Source organism: Haemaphysalis longicornis, unplaced genomic scaffold (genome assembly GCF_048455015.1).
Source record: "Haemaphysalis longicornis isolate Haplotype H1 unplaced genomic scaffold, Haemaphysalis longicornis Haplotype H1 scaffold_1, whole genome shotgun sequence".
Taxonomy (NCBI): domain Eukaryota; kingdom Metazoa; phylum Arthropoda; class Arachnida; order Ixodida; family Ixodidae; genus Haemaphysalis; species Haemaphysalis longicornis.
The window spans coordinates 295,492,846-295,512,529 of record NW_027526203.1 but is presented as its reverse complement, the minus strand read 5'-3'; the positions used below and the strand labels follow the sequence as shown (position 1 = coordinate 295,512,529).

The 19,684-nt window shown below is 47.7% G+C and overlaps 1 protein-coding gene across 10 annotated transcripts in view; it reads left to right on the top strand.

Moving 5' to 3' along the window:
- Positions 1-14,163, top strand: part of LOC144148417 (uncharacterized) — a 203,713-nt gene extending 189,550 nt beyond the window's left edge. For all 10 annotated transcript variants that reach the window (XM_077680008.1, XM_077679998.1, XM_077680004.1 and 7 more), the window contains 3 exons: positions 3,370-8,871; positions 9,441-9,507; positions 13,143-14,163. In XM_077680008.1, the coding sequence (XP_077536134.1) occupies positions 3,370-8,871; positions 9,441-9,507; positions 13,143-13,326 (5,753 nt within the window). In that variant the 3' untranslated portion in view covers positions 13,327-14,163. The remainder of the gene's footprint in view (positions 1-3,369; positions 8,872-9,440; positions 9,508-13,142) is intronic.
- The last annotated feature ends 5,521 nt before the right edge of the window (positions 14,164-19,684 follow it).

The window sequence follows — 19,684 nt, the reverse complement described above, 5'->3', positions numbered from 1 at the left end:
TACAAGGGAAATACCTCACTGTCTGCAGGCACTGTGAAACATCAGGATTTGCCTTTTCGAGGCATAGGTCTCACTGTGAATGCGCAGGAGCAAGCAGATTTTATAAGGTCGTGATTCGTCAAAAAAGGTCTTACAACTGGAGCGTATAAATACCTGAGAAGTGAGTTTGCATCAAAAAAAAAAAGAAGAAGAAGAAGAAAGGCTTTTGAATGAATGCACATGAATAGCGAACGAAATAATTTCTACTCTTCGCTGCTTTCAACCATCGAGTAAGCCCAAAACCATAACAGCAAGTTTGCTCTGTAGGAAAACTCTAACCTTTCTTGCATAACAAGACGTGTTATTATAATGAAGATAGCATGCCCCATGTTGCCATGTTATGCAAACAAATGCGAACACATCGGCGATATCTATCTTAAAATTTGTTCATGCAATTGGAGCCTCAACGCAGTGGCTGAGTATTGAGTAAAGTTTGCAACTAACTATTGGCTTACAACCTGCAGCAGGCGACTGAAAACAAATTATTCTAAAGGACCAAACAATCAATTTGATAGGGGAACATTTGTGCAGTTGCCAGGATCGCTTTTTTTCTTCTTTTAGTGCAACTCATTAAAAAAATCTGCCACTGGTATTGAAACTAATTGCCTGATTGCCGATGTGTGTCTTTTAACTCAATCGGCTTCGAGCCTGGCACGATGTATGATTATAAAGGAAATTTCATAATTTAGACAGAAAAGAAAAGAAAGAACGAAATAAAAGAAATCAAATAGCACGGGGAATAATAACTGCCGGTACGCGAGACGTGACTCGTGCTAAGTTTGAAACAAATAAATGCAAGTAGTTAATTGCACTGAATAACTGCTTCAAAATAAATCTGGAAACTCAAAAAGAGCAATTCGACAGCCTTTCTAGGCTGTGCAAGAATAAGCACTTGGTGCATGCTATTAAACAGAAAAACGGTACACACTAATGCTCTCTGAGTCGTCCAAATTCTCCCAAGAGAGAGCAAGCTGTTTACAGTGCAATAAGATCCATATTGTGTTTTGCCTTATGGTGGGCTTAAATGGCAGCTCAATGCCAAGGGCATTAAAGTCCCTTGTTGGGGCCCTATTGCTCTGCATTGGCGCCCACGATTCCATTTTTATCTTTTTTTGTCTACTTTGTTATCAATGTGTACTTATCAAACCAGCTTGTGGTGCATAAACGCTCATGAAACATTATGCTAAATGAGTCAGTCAAATTGGGACTGACTTGGAACAAAATGGAGCCACCCGAACTGACCCAGTACTTTTTTCCGTTCGACACACTGGTCGTTAAACATACATTTTCCCGCATATAACCCACACCAAAAATGGGAAAATTTCAGGGGTAAAGTAGAGGTGCGGATATATGTGAGGCATTTCCGTTGGTGCAATTTCACCACAATGCACGTTGGGTCGTGATGCCCTTGCAGCCGTAATGGCGACTAAGCCACTCATATCCCACTGACAGGGCTCATTTTGCATACACAGTTGACCACTATACCAACTTGAAAAATATATTTGGCAAGTTATTTATTTACATAGTCAGCTAGGCAAGTTCTTTTACATAAACAAATGTGCCATGTTGCTTGCTTTGGTCCTGCCTTTTATGTATAAAATATATGGGCAATATGCGGGGATATATTTTTTTATTCGTCGACGGAAAGTGGGAGTGCGGCTTATATTGCAAGGGCAGGTTATACATGTGAACATACGGAATGTAGAGTGGGTCTCATCTGGCATTGTGACGGTATTAAGCTTTTATGACTACACTATGTTAGATATTGCCCCTGTATGGAATTAGTAATTGTGTAAAGTATGTTGTAATCATTTGAGCCACACATTTTTCGGGGTGAGCCCTACCTTGTTCCGGGACAGTGCAAACGAAGCCACATGCATGGAATTCTGTTCCCAATAATTTAAGTGGCCACAATGGCTCATACAGTTCTGTTTTGCCGACTGGGTGAGACTAGCATGTTTTGGTACATTAAGAATGAAATTTCAGTTAGAAGAAGGATAATAATTTCAGCACCTATTTCTTAGAACTTTGAACAGCAGAGTGTACTATCTCAGGTGTTTCTAAAATATGGCTGTTTACTGTTCAAAGCAAATTTGTGAATTTTTAACAACGTTTTCTAGCTTGCAACTGGCTTATTATACATTTAAGAGCAATGTTTAGGCATATGGTAAGGCTTGTAATTTATCATTAAGATACAGCAGCCACAGTCGTCTCTCGTAAAAAGGGTTTCTTACCGACCAGTCTTCTGTGGCATTTTCATGCCAGCTTGGTGTCAGACAAGGCTGTGGTTGGTCGTAAACTCGTTCTTCAAATGAACTGCTTCGCTTAACAGTTTTGACCCCAGATGAGCAAAATTGTTCTTTTGTTGGCCAGTGGCTTGTTTGGTGTTAAGTTTTCTTACTTAGTTGGCCGACTTGGTGCTAGATTGTGTGGCAGTCAGTAGCGGATTTGCTTCTTGGAGAGGTCTGTAAATGACAAGCACTTTATTTTTTATCATAGCATAAAGCACTTTTTTATTGTGTTTTTGCTGATGGTTTATGCGTATTACCCTGCAAAGGATTTAAAAGCCAGCACTAAAGTTTCAACAAGCTAGTCAGTTGTCCTCATACGTGGTTTATGTTGAGCACTGATGCTGAGGGGCAAGTGCTATGCTTCCCTTTGGCCACAAGCTGTCCCATGAATGTGCTTGTTAGTATACTTGGAGCGTTTGTGGCTGCTCAAATGAAGGCTGGATTTTCACCAACCAGAGGCTGACTGGTGATCATACAAAAGCTGGTCACAACCATCCTGCTCTTTTAGCACGACACCAGGGCACACGGGCTCAGGTTTGGTCACCCGTAAGGAGATATCGGTTCAATTTCTGCTTGCAGGGGAAATCCGTTTATCGTTGCACTATGGGTTTTTCTTTTTTTTTTTAATCAATTGAGAGGCTTTAGTGGGGAAGGTGCATCAGCAACGTTTGACATTTGCAATTTAGGGATAATGTTGCGTTTAGTGACAAGCTTGCGTTTAGTTGTCACAGAGAGTCTTAACACGTCAGCTGAATTCTGGCAGTGCTGTGAGAGCAGCAGCCAAAACCGAGGCAAAAGCTTTTCTTGTGGCAGGCTGATGCTTGCAGCCGTGTTTCTGTTCAGGCCTGCTACATTGACGTGCATCTGTGCGTAGCCTACACGGCCTTGGGCCGTGTTTTAAATGTACCAAGCTGCGCTTGTAGCCTGCTGCCAGCATCTGCTGTGTTCGCTCACTGCATGCCGGCGAATGACAACGACACTACAAGTCCAACAGTGCGGCACGCTGACTAACCTGTTTCGTTCCATGGCATATTTCTAGAGCGCGACGCAGCAGTGGTCGAGTCGTCCCATGCGCCGTCAGCAGCTGCCGACCCAGCAACGTCGGCAGTGCGCAGCGCGGGGGGTCGGGAGCGCTCACCGCTTCTTGAGGCCTCTCCTCCTGAAGAGACCGCCTATCGTCCAGAGCAAGATGTGTCGCCTGCTCAGGAGTATCCAGAGTACCTGTCCCCAGATATGCAAGTGCGCGTCGGAGTGTCGCCAACCGAAGTGCAGCCTGTCAAGGAGAAGCCTGCACGGTATTCCGAATCGTCGATGGAGTCCTCTTCGGAGGTAGGATCCCCGTGCCCGCAAAGCCAAGGAGGGACTGCCATGGCTTTTGAGAACGTCGCTTTCGCCGGCGAAGATGTCATTGATGCTACATCATCACCCGTTGAAGAATCATCCAGCCCGGCAGGCAGCCGGAGCCCGTATGAAGTGGTTCGAGATGCACGGACCGAGGAGGCAACATCGGTTGCGCTGATGGAAGCAGAGAAAAGCTTGCAGCACGCTGTTCGGGAAGAGACTTTCGCTCGTCCGCAGTCACTAGTGTCGGAAGAGCGCAGCGATCAGCCCGAGCTCCAGATCACCACTAAAATCTTTGCTTTTGATCAATCACCGGGAGTGTGTGCCCCAGAGAAAAAGGAATTGTCAGAGGGGCTCCTCGGTGTAGGTCTCCTCACAGTGTCAGACATGACTGCTCGGACACCTGAATCGAGGCGTGGAGACAGTGACGAGGATGAAGAAGAATGGGCCGATCATGTAATGTCCAAAATCCGGGGCCGCCCGGTACCACCCACACCACCAGCCTCGCCACGGACTGTGCAGAGCGCTGTCGAAGTTCAAGGAGAGCAAGTCACGTGGGAGGCACCTGTTGAGCAGCAGGAGGGTGTCCAGACTGAAGTGGCCTGCGACATAGAAGCCGAGGAACCAGCTGTGATAGAGCAGGGTGAGAGTGGCGACACCGACGTCACCGAGTCGGCCACTGGCACACAAGAAGTGCGGCAAACCACCACAAGCGGCAAGCGGCCACAGTTGGAGCACATTCCATCTGAAATATCCGATGAGGACCTTGTCGAAAGAGAGCAGTCTCCTACACACGTGACTGCGACATGCCGAGGAGACAGGAAAGACTCCTCGTCGGACCGCAACTCGTCACCAGACAGCGACGGCCCGCGGGCGTCAGGGTCACACCGTCGTACCGCCTCTGGAGTTGGCACTAGCGTATTTGAAGCTAGTTCTAGCCATGAGAGTGGTGGAAATGGCAAGCAGTCCCACGAAAGCCATGATAAAGGGACTCAGGAAGATGACAAGATTGCTGAGGAACCTGAAGACACCATGTTTGTGATAGAAGAAGAAATGCCCATGGGCACTAACAGAAGTGAACTTTCTTGGGGGGACACAAATGAAAAAACTGTGGGCATTACTGGAGGGCTTTCTCCAGGCTTTGACTCTCCGCCGAAGACTCATGATGGATCAAGCAGTGGAAAACTAGATGCCGCCTCTCCTGTCGTGCTAAGATCTAAGTCAAAGAGAACAGAGAAGAGGAGTGAAAAAAGGTCATCTCGGGACATGGACACAGGTCATTCAGGGTCTGAAACCGACCACAGTCACTATTATTCATTTGAAATGACATCAGACTCTGGGAAAACTCCAGGTGCCAGTCGACCAACGTCGTCTGAGTTTGACCTAAATGTGCTGAGTGGGCAAGCATCGTCAGAATATGAGACATGCGCCACGTCGCAAGACGGTGAAGTGTCTGGATCTTATGCTACCGCAGCAGCATCATCTCACGACACATCCTTCGCGACGGCGCGTTCGTCTTTGAGTGGGAGTTCACGTGGCTCTGCTTATTCCGTTGACTCTGAGAGCTCTGGTCATCTTGGCAGCATGGAAGTGTCTGAAGCTAGTGAAACAATCGTGGCCTCTGCACATGAGGAACTCGATTCTGACAACGAGTCCGAACGATCAAAGTCTGTTCTTCGGGAGCCTTACGATGGTGAAATACCTGAATCAGTGATTCGAGGGGGCGTAGAACACCCATTCTTACCAAGCTGGCAATCAGCGTCTAAAGACCCAACGGCACACGGATCAATCAGCCCTCGACCATCGACTAGCGGAGGAGCCTACGGCCCATTTCAGACTTCAGCTCTGATGGAACCTGGTCACAGCTACACAGGATGGACGCCTGTAGGCTCATCTGCTGCTAGCGGTGACCCAAGCCGTGGTGCGCCAAGGGCAGAGGTGTTGAATGGAGCATCGGCTTCACCAGAAGGGCAGGAACGCCGGCCTCGACCTGGTGATGACCATATGGCGAGCAGTCATGAAGAAGAGCAGCTCTCGGTGTCTGAAAGCTCGGCCACGCAGAGCGAGCACACGTGGCAGACTAGTGTAGAGACCATGGTGGATGCGGTGGAGGCACAGCACTTTTCTTGTGACAGTGAACGGCACCATCACCGGCAGTCAACGATGCAAAACTTGGCGTCATTGCCCCTGGATCAGACTGCAGTGGTTGAGGGTGCTGGAAATGGCCACAGTGCTGTTAATGATAGTGCCACTCCCCCGTTTCAGGAAGTAAACGGTCCCGTGGAAGTGGAATATGTACCTGAGTATGACGACCTTGCTGCTGGAGGGCCAGTTCGACAGCAGGACACGCCCGAGGGCCAAGCAGAGCCACAAGTTGTGGAGGCCGTAGTAGAGGCAGCAGGTGGTGACGCACCCGCAAGCCATGAGCTCGATGAACAAGAAAATAGCACGGAACTAAGAGAGGAAGGCTTCTATGCTGAAATATTCCAGGGTGATTTATCGTCGGAAGAAGTTGAAAGTGCAGCAAATGAAGCGCTGTTGCTTGGCGGCAGATATCATCATGAAAGGACGATGTGTAATGTGGGTGATGAAATTTCTCCAGGGGAATCGTTCGAACGTCCAGTTACTCCGGAACCTGTGGTCACAATGGATGCCCCAAGTGGCACTGACCATCATGCGGACCACAGTGCTGTCACTTCTGTATTTGAGCATGCTGGCTCTAAAAAGTCGCCCACGTTGGTAGAAAAAGATACAACAGATAGTGACCCTGAAAATGAACCCCGTGAGTGTGCGCAGGGTTCAAAAGATCTGCACACATTTCAGGACCACCCTCGTTCTGAAAGTGCCTCATCTAGTCCTGAAACGGCTACAGCTGATGACATCAAGCTTTACACCAGCAAATGTGAAGACTATATCCTGCAAATGCACCAAACTTACAGGTATGGTGTGGGCCTTCCAAAATCGTCAGACGAGCATTTTCTTCCAGAAGAAGGTATGGATGTTGAAAATGTCAAGCTCCTGGAGGGCAGACTGCAGGAAGGAAGTGGAAGCCAGCAGGATGGAAGCCAACAGGATTTCCCATACGACTTATCGTATGAGCAGGAATACGCTGGAGACGTCAGAGTCGAACATGGTGATCTGTACACACATCAAGAAGTAGAAGAAGAGGCTTACGATGACGAGCGGACCCGTTTGAGAGCCAGAAGGCGCCTGAGCCCGATATCAGACGAACGTGGCTCCACACCTGATTATGATACCCTTGCTGGTCGCAAAATGTTCGGGAAGAGTAGCGAAAAAGACGACGCCTCGACTTCTTCCTTGATGGAGTTTGAGCGACTTGAAGCAGAAATGGCTTCAGGAACAAAATCGTCGAGCGTAGGGTCCAGTGATTCTTTCAGTGGCCGCCAGCAACAAGGACGCAATGGAACCTGTAGTGAGCAAGACAGTGTTTCATTGAACTCGCTTACAGAATTTGAGCGCCTTGAAAAGGAGCTGGTCGAAGCAGAAGGTGTTGACACGAGGCTACGTGGAGAGGTTGTTGCTAGATTGGATGAAATTGACGAGGGTCATGAAAGCCAGGCATCCGATCCAGGACATGAAGCTACTGTGTACAATGAAGATGGTGTGGTTTTGCTACGGCAAGCACCTCCTTCAGATTTTCATGCTTCTGAAGAAGACCAGGAGGGTGGGAAAACTGTTAATGCACTTTCAGAGGAAAATCAGTCTGCACAGGAACTTGAAGTTGGCTGGTCGAGGACAGAGAGGCACTTCTTGACTACACGTACCGAAAGTGGCCACTCAGTCGATAGTGTTGATCGACAGAGCTCTGCATCAACTGCTACACAGTTTGACACCGACTCTTTACGGGACAGAGAAATTGATGACTCGGAATCAAACTTTTGTCCAGATACCCCAGGCTGGACTCAAAAAGAGTGCACTGACCTGGACTCTCTTCACGATTCACTTCATGATGCTGAACACCATGACTCCCTTCAGGAGGTCTTAAGCAAAGAAAACGACTCATTGCAGCTTCGAGATCCATCCGGTGACCCTGACTCCCTGCAGGATGATCGTAATGAGCTGCAAGACTCTCTGTATGAAGCTCAAGACATTGAACTTGACTCTGTTCGAGCAGAGGAAACGTCTGCTGCTGACGGGACGTCCAACATTTGGCAGCAGTTTCCAAGTCAAATCCGCACGACAGAGCTATCGCCAACCTTGTCACGGCCTGCTTCTTCGCCGCTTGTGGTGCCAGTGGTGGTGGAACGCATTGACACACTTACTTGGGTTGACCAAGACTCGACGAGAGTTTTCGTTTCCGATGGGGAATCCCTGACTCGACCACAAGAGCACCCATGCAATGATACACTTGTGTCGAGCACCGACTCTTTGGAGCCCACTAGCTCAGCGAATACACATGCAACTTACCAGTGTGACACGGACTCAATGATGTCTAGCCTAAACTCGGCCGAAGAATCAACCATGGTCTCCAGCACAGACACACTGGACCATGAAACATTACATTTTACCACACAGGGCAAGACTTTCTCATTAGAAGGTGGTTTGCTCGTGGAAGACGACTTAACCAAAGAGTTCTTCAATCCTGACACTACTGATACGCCTCGCCAGAACAAGCGAATATCGCTCGAAGGGCGTGTATCAGCTGATGACATTGAAGAGCGTTTCCGGGAATGTTTACTTCGCTCGGCTGTTTCCCCAACGGATGAGGAACAGGTCGAAGAATGTCAGACTATCGACGAGAAGGGCAACCTGATTGTCACTCGCACTGTGAAGCGACATGTCACTTCAGAGCCACAGCTTCACACACAGACTTTTGCGGGTCCAGACGCCGAGCAACAGAGCCGCGAGTTCGTTGCTTCGTTCGCAGCCATGGAGCCCTCATCAGAGAAGGATGAGTATGAGGGCTTTGACACAGCTGGCAACGCAGTTCGCGTGACACAGCATGTGCTTGTCCGGCCCACTGTCAAGACCGTAACGTTCACAGGCCCCGACGCGAGACTCCAGATGCGGGAGTACATGCGCAGCCTCGCTGGTGGCCAGCACTCCTCAGCGGAAAACACGCCCACATCGGATTCGGGTGTTGGCGCCTGCTCATCGCTGGCCAGCCCCCAGCCCTTAGCGCCCGACCCCCCCGCAGCAGCGCCCACTTCTGCTTGTCCAGGGCTCCAACGCTTGTCAGGTAGATGGAGACAAGACGTCCCCTCCCCAGTGGTGACCTTCCGTTTGTGAACCCTGCCTCCCCCCTCCTTTTGAGTAGGCTGGCTGGAACTGCACTGGTGTTGATGAAGTGTGTGTGTGTGTGTGGGCTTTTTGGCTATTGCTTGAGCTCCCCCCTTCCCCAGATGGAAATTTTGTTGTCTCTTTTGTTTCTGTTCTCTGTTTTATTGCGCTTGCCGTACAGGTATTTCAGCAAGAAAAAGGGGCACCAGGAAAGAGCAGCAAATAGTGCTCTTGCCTGGCTCTAAGGATTGTCTCAAAGCCCCCAACTGCATGTGTGAGATGGGTGGACGGTGAGCTCATCGCCGAGCAGGTCGCTTAGGGGTAGACAAAAGGCAGCTTGACTGCATCGTCAGTTTTTGCCTGTGTTTGTGCGCCTTTTTTGAGGGGGGATAGATGTGCCTGACTACATTAGTCTTCGGCACCACTGACACTAGCCAGTTACATCGATTTGACATGTGTGACCAATTTTCACACCTTCAAGTCAGAACTGTGGCCTGCAATTACGTGTTGCTGTTATCTCTCTTCAAGGCGGGGACCATTGGGTGGAAGCAGAGTCAGCTATGGGTGACTCTTCGCAGCCAGCCACTGCGACCCGGTAAGGCTCCCTGTTGACAGGTTCCGAGCTTTGGTAGTGCTCCTGGCATCTCTCAGCCTCATTCGAACCAGTGTACTTGCATTGGCTCAGGCTCTGTCTAGATAAATTTTAACAAAAATGTAGTTGTTGGCATTTCATTGGCTAGCCATGCAGACGACCCTTCGGAGTGAAACGGTGTTAGCTACGTACAGTAAACCCTCGTTATAACAAAATCGCCTCGTTCAAATTCTCACTTTAACGCAGTCTCCGCTGCATTTCCAAGAGAGCAAATATGTACTTCCCGCTTTAACAAAGTGCCCCTAATAACAGAGTCAGTTTCATGCCCCGAAGACTTCAATATTCAGTGGAACCCCGATGATATGTCTCCCGGTCTTACGTGGACCCACTTCTTGCAACGGTCCCGGCATAGCCCCCTAGAAACAGTGCAGTAAAAGCCCCGATTATACAATACCGGGTGCACGCAATTCGCTTCATCTGACGGAGCCTGGCGGGGACAAACCAGCGTTTTTCCCATCATTGTCTTGTCTCCGCCTTGTCTCCGCCTTCTTTATTCTTACCCCCATTTGACGCTACTTGATGTGCTAAGGTCTGCAGGTGGGCCAGACCACTTGCTGAACAGATGCAAGCAAGCAGGCGGGTAGGCGTCAGAGAGCCTAGCAGGCGGCAGTTAACCTTCGACGGCCCCACATGGCAGCAGAACGCCAACGCGTCAACCGCGAGCAGTCTAAGTCCAGGTGGCCGGCGGACGGTGAATTCGAAGCTCCCATCGAGCTGACGAATGTGAAAACAAATACAACACAACCCCACGGCGATGACCCAACAGCTGCTCTCCTGACCTGCTTGATCCAAGTTTCTTCCTTTCATGGCACTCTCTCTCCTCCTCTCTCTGCTTATTTTAGTGTCTTTCAAAGCTTCATTGTCGTCACTCCATTCCTTTCTTCCCCTCCTTTGTTCCATCACTGCCTCGAACTATCGTTCTTTTTGCTTGGCCTTGGCAATTTCACACTTTCACCTTTTCTCCTCTCAATTTGCTTGGCCACATCGGCCTTCCCAGCTTAGGTTACTCCATTCCTTTCTTCCCCTCCTTTTTTCCATCACCGCCTCGAACTATCGTTCTTTTTGCTTGGCCTTGGCAATTTCACACTCTCACCTTTTCCCCTCTCAATTTGCTTGGCCACATCGGCCTTCCCAGCTTAGGTTGGCGTGCAAAGCGCAGGGCTGGCGGGCTAGCAAGCTAGCGCAGATGCCGTGGAGGAGAAGGGGGCACAAAATAGGCGTTTTCCTTTAGAAACTTGGGATTTTAGCTAAATGTTCGAAAATTACGCGAGAACGATTAAATGTGGTACATAGTTTGAATGAGTTCTTACCCCACCTGTCGCGGAAGACCATCTACTAGGGCGGCATTTACCCGTCCCCCAATCATACGACACCCCAGTCACACGACGCTTTTGTGCGGTCGCTTGAAAGTCATATTATCAGGGTTCCACTCGAGCATTTACTGTACTTTTAATATCTTGAACTCAAGGTGTGACAAAGTCATGTTATCCGATGCACAAAAAAGAGCATTTGGTCATACTTCATTTTGCTTTTGGTAGTGATTACTGGCACCTCTGTTGTATCAGGTGGTGCGATCATCTTGCCTACCTTATTTCAGTGCCATTCTTTGCAAACTTTGGCCTTCTTCATTGAATGGAATGTAACCTCTCACCCTGCCCTGCTCAGTCTGCTGGGGTCTTTTGAGATGAACAGGAAGAGAGCGTCACATCACTATTTTGTTCTTGCAAAAAAAAAAGGGGGGGGTAGCCAGTTAGACAAAATTTTGGCCCATGTCCAGTGCGCCCACAAATGAAAAATTTTGTTGCTGTATGCCCGTGTTACCGCACATTTTGAATGCAGTCCTGAAGGTACTTTCAAAAGTGGCTGAGACACGATGGATGCGGTCACAGCAGAAGGGGTTCAGAAGTAGGGGGTGCATCTCCTATACAAGGGTAACAAACTCAAAATTTTGATTTTGTTACCTTTTATGATGAATGTATCTGTAATTTTTGATCAGAGAAGTGCAGGAAAATGTTGCGGCTGACGGAAGTTCTCCCACACAGATTACTTCGAACCTATGCCAGGCAGCTGCGGTACTACGTGCCTGTTGTCCTATCACCTTCAATGCTGCCTAAATGAATCGCTCCATTTTCCAAGGGCCTTGAACGGAGAGAGTACTGTAAATTACTGAGCATGTGTCCATGTCATAATAAGGGCCACCCCATACTTTTTGAAGCCATTTTAAAAGTCTGCAAAGAACATATCAAGCGCACGCTCCCATATTTTAAGCAAGTTGAAATGTGCTTAGTCACTGATGGTAGCTGTTATCAGTGCAACCAGAGACCACATGAGCAAAGGCTATTGGCCCACTGTCCTGTCAGTTCTTTGCTCTTTTGCCTTCACATTTGTGTATTCTGTGAGTTTCGTGTTTAAGTTCGCACATGTTAATTCCATCAGCAAGGAAGAATAAGTGGGCATACTGGTGTAAACGTACTTACTAAATTTTACAAATAAATATCGTCTAGCATAACTGACACTTGTTTTATGCTTGTGCTCGGTCTAAGCTAGGGCTCTCCTTATCATATAATCCTTCTAATTTTCACCCTTTAATGAAACATGCCCTGTCACTATTTTTTCACGATTATCTGTTCACCTTTAGTGGCTGCTGGGTTGGCGTTTCAGGATCAGCTTCTAATGTAGGTATGATACCTGCATATTTAGGAAAACTTTACCCATATTAAAAGGCAATTCCTGTCAATATAAAGCTCCATGGCACATCAAGCTCCTAACATATTCTCTTGAGCTGCATTTTGTTTATATATTATTAGACATATTATATAGTAATATTATATTGTTTATATTTTATATTCCTTGTGTATTTTTAGCTATGTATTCCATATCTTAAGATAATAGTAAACATAATAATTTTTATTCCTCAAAGTCACTGCATTTTCACATTTGTCAGCTCCACATCAGGTTAATGCAGACGGTCATAACAGAGGGTCCAAGTGTTTCAAAGGCCAGGCTCGAGGCCGATATCGTAGTGACAAAAAAAAAGGTATCGGGAGGCCCATACACCATGCCGGAAATGCACGTCCAAACATGCGGCATTATTTTAAGGAAAAAAAGGGTGCTTTCATCACGTGTGAGGAGGTGAACAATGGGCGCAAGTCGGAACAGCTCACATGAGAGTGCAGAAGTGAAGATTGGGAAGGCCATCGTCTGTCGCAGTGCACGTGCTGCAAACCACGATCGAGTCTCTGAGCAGATTCTATAGTCTGGTCGATTGAGTCACCCGTACGTGCGCAAGGGCATGTGTTTCAGTTATGCGCAAATGCAGTATTCAGTTCCCCTGGTATTCCTGGTTTTCTCCGTTGGCTGACACCCTGGTCATCTAAATTGCCTTTTGGGACCTGTATGAGCAGCTATCTGTCTCAAGTGGCGTCTGTAGGGGAAAATCGAGTGCAGTAGACATGGATATCACTTTGCCAATAGTAATTCCTCGGGCGTCAAAGGCACTGTGCAGCGGCCCACAACTTGTGTGTCCCGATGCAACGGCTGGGTGCAGCCTGCTGATCCTCCGCCTGCCCCCGTTGCAGCATGATCACCACGCGCACCACCCGCACCGTGGGTCCTGACGGGCGGGAGCAGCTGGTGACCACCACAACGACCAGCTGCGAAGAGGGCGGCGACGAGCCGGAGACGCGCCTGCGTCGCAGCATGCAGGGGGTCCTGGACAGTTTCATGGCGGAGCCACCGCCGTCGCGCCCCGACGAGGAGTGAGGAGGGCCCCGCCGGCGTGCCGCACATCTTCGCTCTCTGTAACCCCGTAGCACATCGAGGAGAAAGTCTCGTTTTTCGCACACCAGCCGCTTCGCTGCGTTCCCCATGTATGTCACGGACGACTGTTCCGTCAGTCGCTTGTGCTTTTCTGGCTGTCAACGGGTCCGCACTAGCCTGCTCTATTCACTCGTAGGCTCACTGCCTGTGACGACCGTGGGACGGCGTTTACCTTTCCTAGGTGATGTGTCAATATTGCCATTTTAACTCATACTGTGGGGCAGCGTTTATCTTCTTTCCGCGATGATGTGTCAGTATTGGCATTAACTCATAGAATACCAAGATATTGATTCAATGTTTGGAGCCCCCCCGGTGTCGGCCTTCATGGACGGGATTAGCACTGTCTCTTGGAGCCTCGCAGCTTTTGACGTTTGCTTGTTTGCGCCACGATAGGAGTGCAACTTGCCACCTCCAAGCAGTGCAGTATAATAGAGTCGTTATCGTACGTGCACCCTCATCGTTCTCTTTGCGTTCTTCCTGACTGGGATGGGGTGGTTATGTTCTGTCGTTGTGGTTGTTTAGGTTTTCAGCACTGACTTGCGCTCGGGGCCACAGCGCGACCCTTTGCGCTCGGCCCTTTTTTCGGGCACCACGCCTGGGCCAGGCACCCGGTGCATCAGCACGTTCAGTGTAGCCAGCCGAGGTGCACGTGGCGGCGCTTCGTAGCCCGTCTTTGGGGAGGGCCAATTCACGCTTGAGCGATAGGGGATTTACCACACTGTTTATGTAATCTCACTCACGTGCATGTTCTTGGCTTTCAATAAAACGCATTTTGGCTTACGCTGACGTCTCGGTGCTCCTCCTTCTTCCCTCACAGCAGCTGCCCTTGAGTTGTGCAGAAAAAAAAATAATGCAGAAGGTATCTCTGGAAGGTAAGTAAAAAAGCCCACTTAAAAATGCATAGCACTGACTCAGTGGTTTAGCTGGGAATCCTACCAATACTGCTGGGAATATTTTGGGAAGCCCACTGGAAAAAAAGTGCGAAGTCAACTTGTCATGGGCATGTCACAAGAAATAGTTTCGTTATGTTGGGGGGCTGAATGTGCCTGTACATGGTCTCTGGTTAATGCCTCCTTGTCAGTGGCAGTGCCCTTTCGTTTCATACCAATACCTGAGCACTCATTGCGAGCTGTGCTTAGAATTTGGTTGCACCTTTTGAGAGCCCGAAATGGCGATAGGAAACAGCTTCAAGGGGTACAAGGCAGGTAGTGATTTTTTCATAAACAATCCTGAAAAGAGTAATGAAAACAAGAAAATGGTGGAAATTTTTATCCCTAAAGCAATGTGGGTATAAAATGCTGAAAGCATTATTACATTGGTGTTTAACAGTGAAGGAATTTGTGTCCCGGCACGGGTATGCATAAAAATTTTCCAATGGGGCTGTGGCAAACCGCTTGGCTGGGGCATTCAGATCGAGGGAGGAGGAATGCTACTGTAAGTTTGAGCAAACAAATTAAGCACAAGGAATCGGTGTAATTTTAAGATACTTCTGAATAAGGTGAACATTCAGTAGTCTCCAGAGCAGTCTTCAATATATAGAAGCTCCTTGCAGCTTTGACTTCAGATTCAAGAAGAGACGAACACCAGCAACTCCTGACCCTTGCCCCGTAACCATGTCTTGTTAACGAGAGCAGTGCTGTTCCATCATTTTCAGTGATTTGGTGCAAGGAGTCCAATATGGATATGGACATAACATTTGCCAATTGCTCATGTAATACTTCCAGCAAAAAAAAAAAAATGGTACGGTTGAATGGGTTATAGATGGTCGGGAATCAAGCTTACGGCAGAAATATGTTAGAAGTTCTGCATTGAAGCTCAGAGTTCATGACATGGGTATCTGCAGAAGTAAAAACTATTAGCGTAACGAATCTGTAAATGGCTATGCACGTACAGTGCCACTCCTGCAACTAGGTTTATGTTTGAACGTGAAGGAACATGTACTAGTATTTGTGTCAACCAAATACTTGCTAACGGCATCAACACAGTGCATAACAATAAGGATGAAGGAAAAAAAAGACCCACAGTGTTGACTCAATGTTTATTACAAGGAAATGATGGCACGTTAGGTAAATGCCCGTGGGTTGACGGCACTTTATTCCTCGCTATACTTGCATCGTTGCAGCAATTTTGCCCACCTATCAAAACCTAGCCCTCGTATCGCCGACACGGGAAATCAAAGTCAATGTGCATAAGAGTAGGACTAGCGTCACTAAATAAAGGCTTTTAGAGTACCGGCACTCTTTTCTCTCATTGTTATGTGTCGCCAGGATTTTCATTGGTCGGTCGGCACCACGTGATATTTGTTTACATATGGCCACAGCCATTTTGTTTCTGGGCGCCTCCTCTCTCCCTCTCTCTCTCTCTGCTGTGCGGACGCTAGAGCGGCCGGTCACACTCTGCCCATCACAACCAGCGGTGGTTTCGTTCATTGGGAGAGATGGCAACACTGCAAGCCAGAAACAAAATGGCCCCCAGACGCTTCCGGGTGCACGAAGTGGCAGTACTCTCAAGCGTAACTTATTTAGTGACGCTAAGTAGGACTAAACACTCATCAAGTTTTCTTACGCATACTGCTCCAACAATTTCCTGGCTAGCTGGTCACTGAGGGCATTAACACCTTCCAAAGGGGGCCCACGTGTGAATGTGAGCAGCTTTTTGTGAAGTGGCTAGGCTCTATTGACCTGATCGACGCATTCAAACAAAATGACTTCTGGCCAGCAAAACCATGTTGTATGAGAATGGAAACTGAAACCAGGCCCATTTGGCACGGAACAAATCCATTGCCTTGTTCCATTGTTTACCTTCCCCTTGAGAGGACGTTCCCCATCAGCTGTCTTTCCTTTCCATTTTTCTGCCAAAACCGACAAGTTACGGGCACAAACTGGCCCGCTGATGTTAAAATGCCCTGCTGCATTCTTTAGAGCATGGGAAGTCCTGCATACAAGGGGTATTCATATTGATGAGAAAGCATTATGTGCTCCATGGGACAAATGTGGTGCTGTGAACAGCAGACTGTACTAAAAACCGTGCACAGTCGCCCAATTAAAAAGGAAAGAAGCAATGGCAGGATTGGGAATCAAACCCATGGTCACACGTTGACAGGCAGGTGAATAAACAACTACCCTAAGCGAACGCTTTTTTTTTATTACTATGTATAAGCGAACGCCATGCTGAACATGGCTTGCGAAGTACTCTATAATTGCATGTGAAAGGGTGCCAGAGAAGTTCCTCGGGGCATATAAATCTGCTTACTTTCTTGGAATGCAAAAAAGCATTGTGGCTTCCCCTGGCCATACTTACAACAGGAGTGTATCATGCTGGTTCCATAATGCTGCTATAATACAGGTCTGTAAGCTCTCGGAGAACACAGTTCTCAACAGTCTGCAGTCTGAAAACCAATGAGGATGAAAAAAGGAAAGTGAAGGAAGCTACACACACAATGTAGACTTAAAGAAGTCTGTGATAAGTATGACCAGGGAAAGCCATTCAAAGCACACAAGCAGACGTTAGTGCTCCAAGGAATTTTTGTTATTGCCCTTAAGGAACAGAGATAGTCAGGCGGGAGGTTAAAGGGGTTTTGAACAGAGCAAAAGGGACAGCACAGTTTGGCTACGTGGTAAATGGCACATGTGCTAAGTATAACTGCCCATTGCAGTTGACTGCTATATACTTGACTGCTATAGCTGTGCCTGATGCTGCTCCAGTTTGTGTGCAGGTAAAGCATGCAAAGTTATCAGTGTTGTCGTGCACGTGCTTGCTTGTCTAGTACAAACTGCCAATTTTTATATGCGAAGGACGTAGAGATGGTCGATGATTGCAATCAGCAGCGCATATCTAAATCACATGAAATGAATAGGAAAAAAAAACTTGGTAGATACAACGGTGCAAAAAATGCTTTCCATCAACCCACAGGAGCTGGTGTGCTGTCGAACTGTGCAGGCATTCATCATTCACTCTCAATAAAAGCTTTTCTACTGCTATGACATACAACTGTCGGGGCAGTCCTTTAGCTGATGAGTTCATGCCTAGTGGACACCAAACGACATCAGTTTTCATGTTGACAAAGCTGTTGAAAAAACTGTCATGGTTTCAATATTGGGTACTGAAAGTGGCCAAAGGCATGCTTGGCATTGTGTAATTGCAGTGTACCTGGAGGATTTACTTGTAAATAATATACAGGTGTTTTTACACGATGTTTGGAGTATGACTGAGTATTTTTTTCTGGCTCGTCAGCACTTGCTCGCATGTCGAAACATCTTTATTAATAGCATAATTGTTAAAACAAACACATGATACTTGTTTGTCGAGTGCATTCAAGGCCGGCCGCTAAGTCAGCATAGTGTCAATATGCCCTGCCTTATATATGGACACAATATGTTGGAGGTATCTGTATTTAAGCTTGCACAAAGAATGAAACGGCTGCGCACAGCTTACTGGCGACTTGCAACCAGATGTAGTTGTAGGGGAATAAAATATGCTTGTCAGTGCGGAAGCACTCTTAGCCTACCTCCTCCGGTTTCGCGGGGAATGTATATGAAGCCCGTTTCATGAAGGCTCCCGTGTTTTCCAGTTCATCAACCTTCTGCTCGCAGAAGGTTGATGCGCAGCAGATATATGAGAAGAAAAAAGTAACTTCATTTCCACAAGGAACCCTAGTCCAGAGCTCCCGGGATTGTCGATCTCTGCATATTAATCAGTGCCCTTTGCACTTCCGCACTGTAATTGGCCAGCCTCCTCTCCCAAGGGGTGACACGTGAATGCAACGGCTTGATGTTAGGGCCTAATGTCACGCTTTCAGCTCTAATATTGGCAACCGGTACCCACAGCTAGACGTACGGTATGACGTTGCTGGCAGGTTGTGTTAGGCTCAACGTTAAGATCATCTTACATTAAGCTTGAACATTAAACGTTAGTTCAAATGTCACAATTTGCGATCTAACGTCGTCAACCGGCACCCACTGAATAACGTACTTATTGTACTCATTCTACTTCAAGTTGCGGAACCGGTTGACATCGTAAGATCTCGAAGCCTATAACATTTGGTTCAAGCTTTTAAACACTGGTACATATCCAACAGTTGCTTCTTTACGTCTAGCAAGGTTTTACATGCCCACATAGTGAACCATACCTCCATTTGTATATTGTACTGCGCTTTACATGAAATATACATGGGCCCATACGCTGAATACAGTGTGCGTGTTCTAAAGCCAAAGTGTTACATACCCATAGAGTAGCACGCTGCAGTGGGATTTTCGCACAGCGCTTTTAAGCAGGATTGTATGCTGATTTTGATTTTGGCACATCCTAACCGTCTCTCATTTTTTTAAAGATAATTAATTCCCTTGAGCCAATACGACTTGTAGTTCTCGTCTCCGCCGTGAATATCCGCTGTAGGAGGTGGAGGAGGAAGTTCTAGAAGAGTTGGTTGGCTTTCCTAGTCTAGGTAGCCGCGTGCTTTCGCTGCTCGGGTGTTTCACTGGATCAGGCTTCTCTGGTCGTGCAGGCCCAAGCTGGACCAATGGCTGGACAGGGCTGCTCTGAAATAGAGGAGTGGACAGGTGATGGGTGGTGTGGGCAGATAAGGTGAGGGGCAGTGGCTGGGGTGTTGCAGTCAGGGCAGCTGTAGGTGAAGCGGGTGCGTGGGGGTGATGTGGGCCAAGAGATAATGCTGTAGCAGGGCCGTAGCCAGAATTTTTTTTCGGAGGTGGTTCGAAAGGGAGGAGTTTTGAGGGATAAGTCTCGCTTGCGCGCTGCATACCCCAGGTGGAGCCGTCGTTATCAGCTTGTACTGGCTGGCACGTCCAAATCGGCCGCCATTTTTCCACAGGCGAAAATCATTTTTATTTTATTTATTTTCAGAATAAACAGGTATTTGCCATCGTTGTTGCCGGTGTCAAACAAAATAGACCACAAAATGCGACCTTCGCATGAAGTTTGAGTGCGAACCGAGCAGCGGTTCGCTCAGGAAATATTTTAAAGTATTCCAATTATCGTCGTAACACCTTGTACAGTAATCCCTCATTATAACAAAATCGCTGTACTCGAAACATATCGCTTTATTCGAAATTTCTTCTGGTCCCAACCCAAATGCATGCATTTTAGACTCGAAGCGCACGAAGAGCTTGACCCGCTTAGAGCGAAGTGGCGAGCGGAGGTAGCCCAAGCAGCCGAGGCCGATTGCCAATGATTGGAAACCCCTTGGGTCCCCATTGGCTTCTGAGCTATCGGCCACTCATCGGTAACTCGGCTGAAAGATTGAGTGAGCGCCAAGCAAACAGCGACCGGAAGTAACGTCACACAG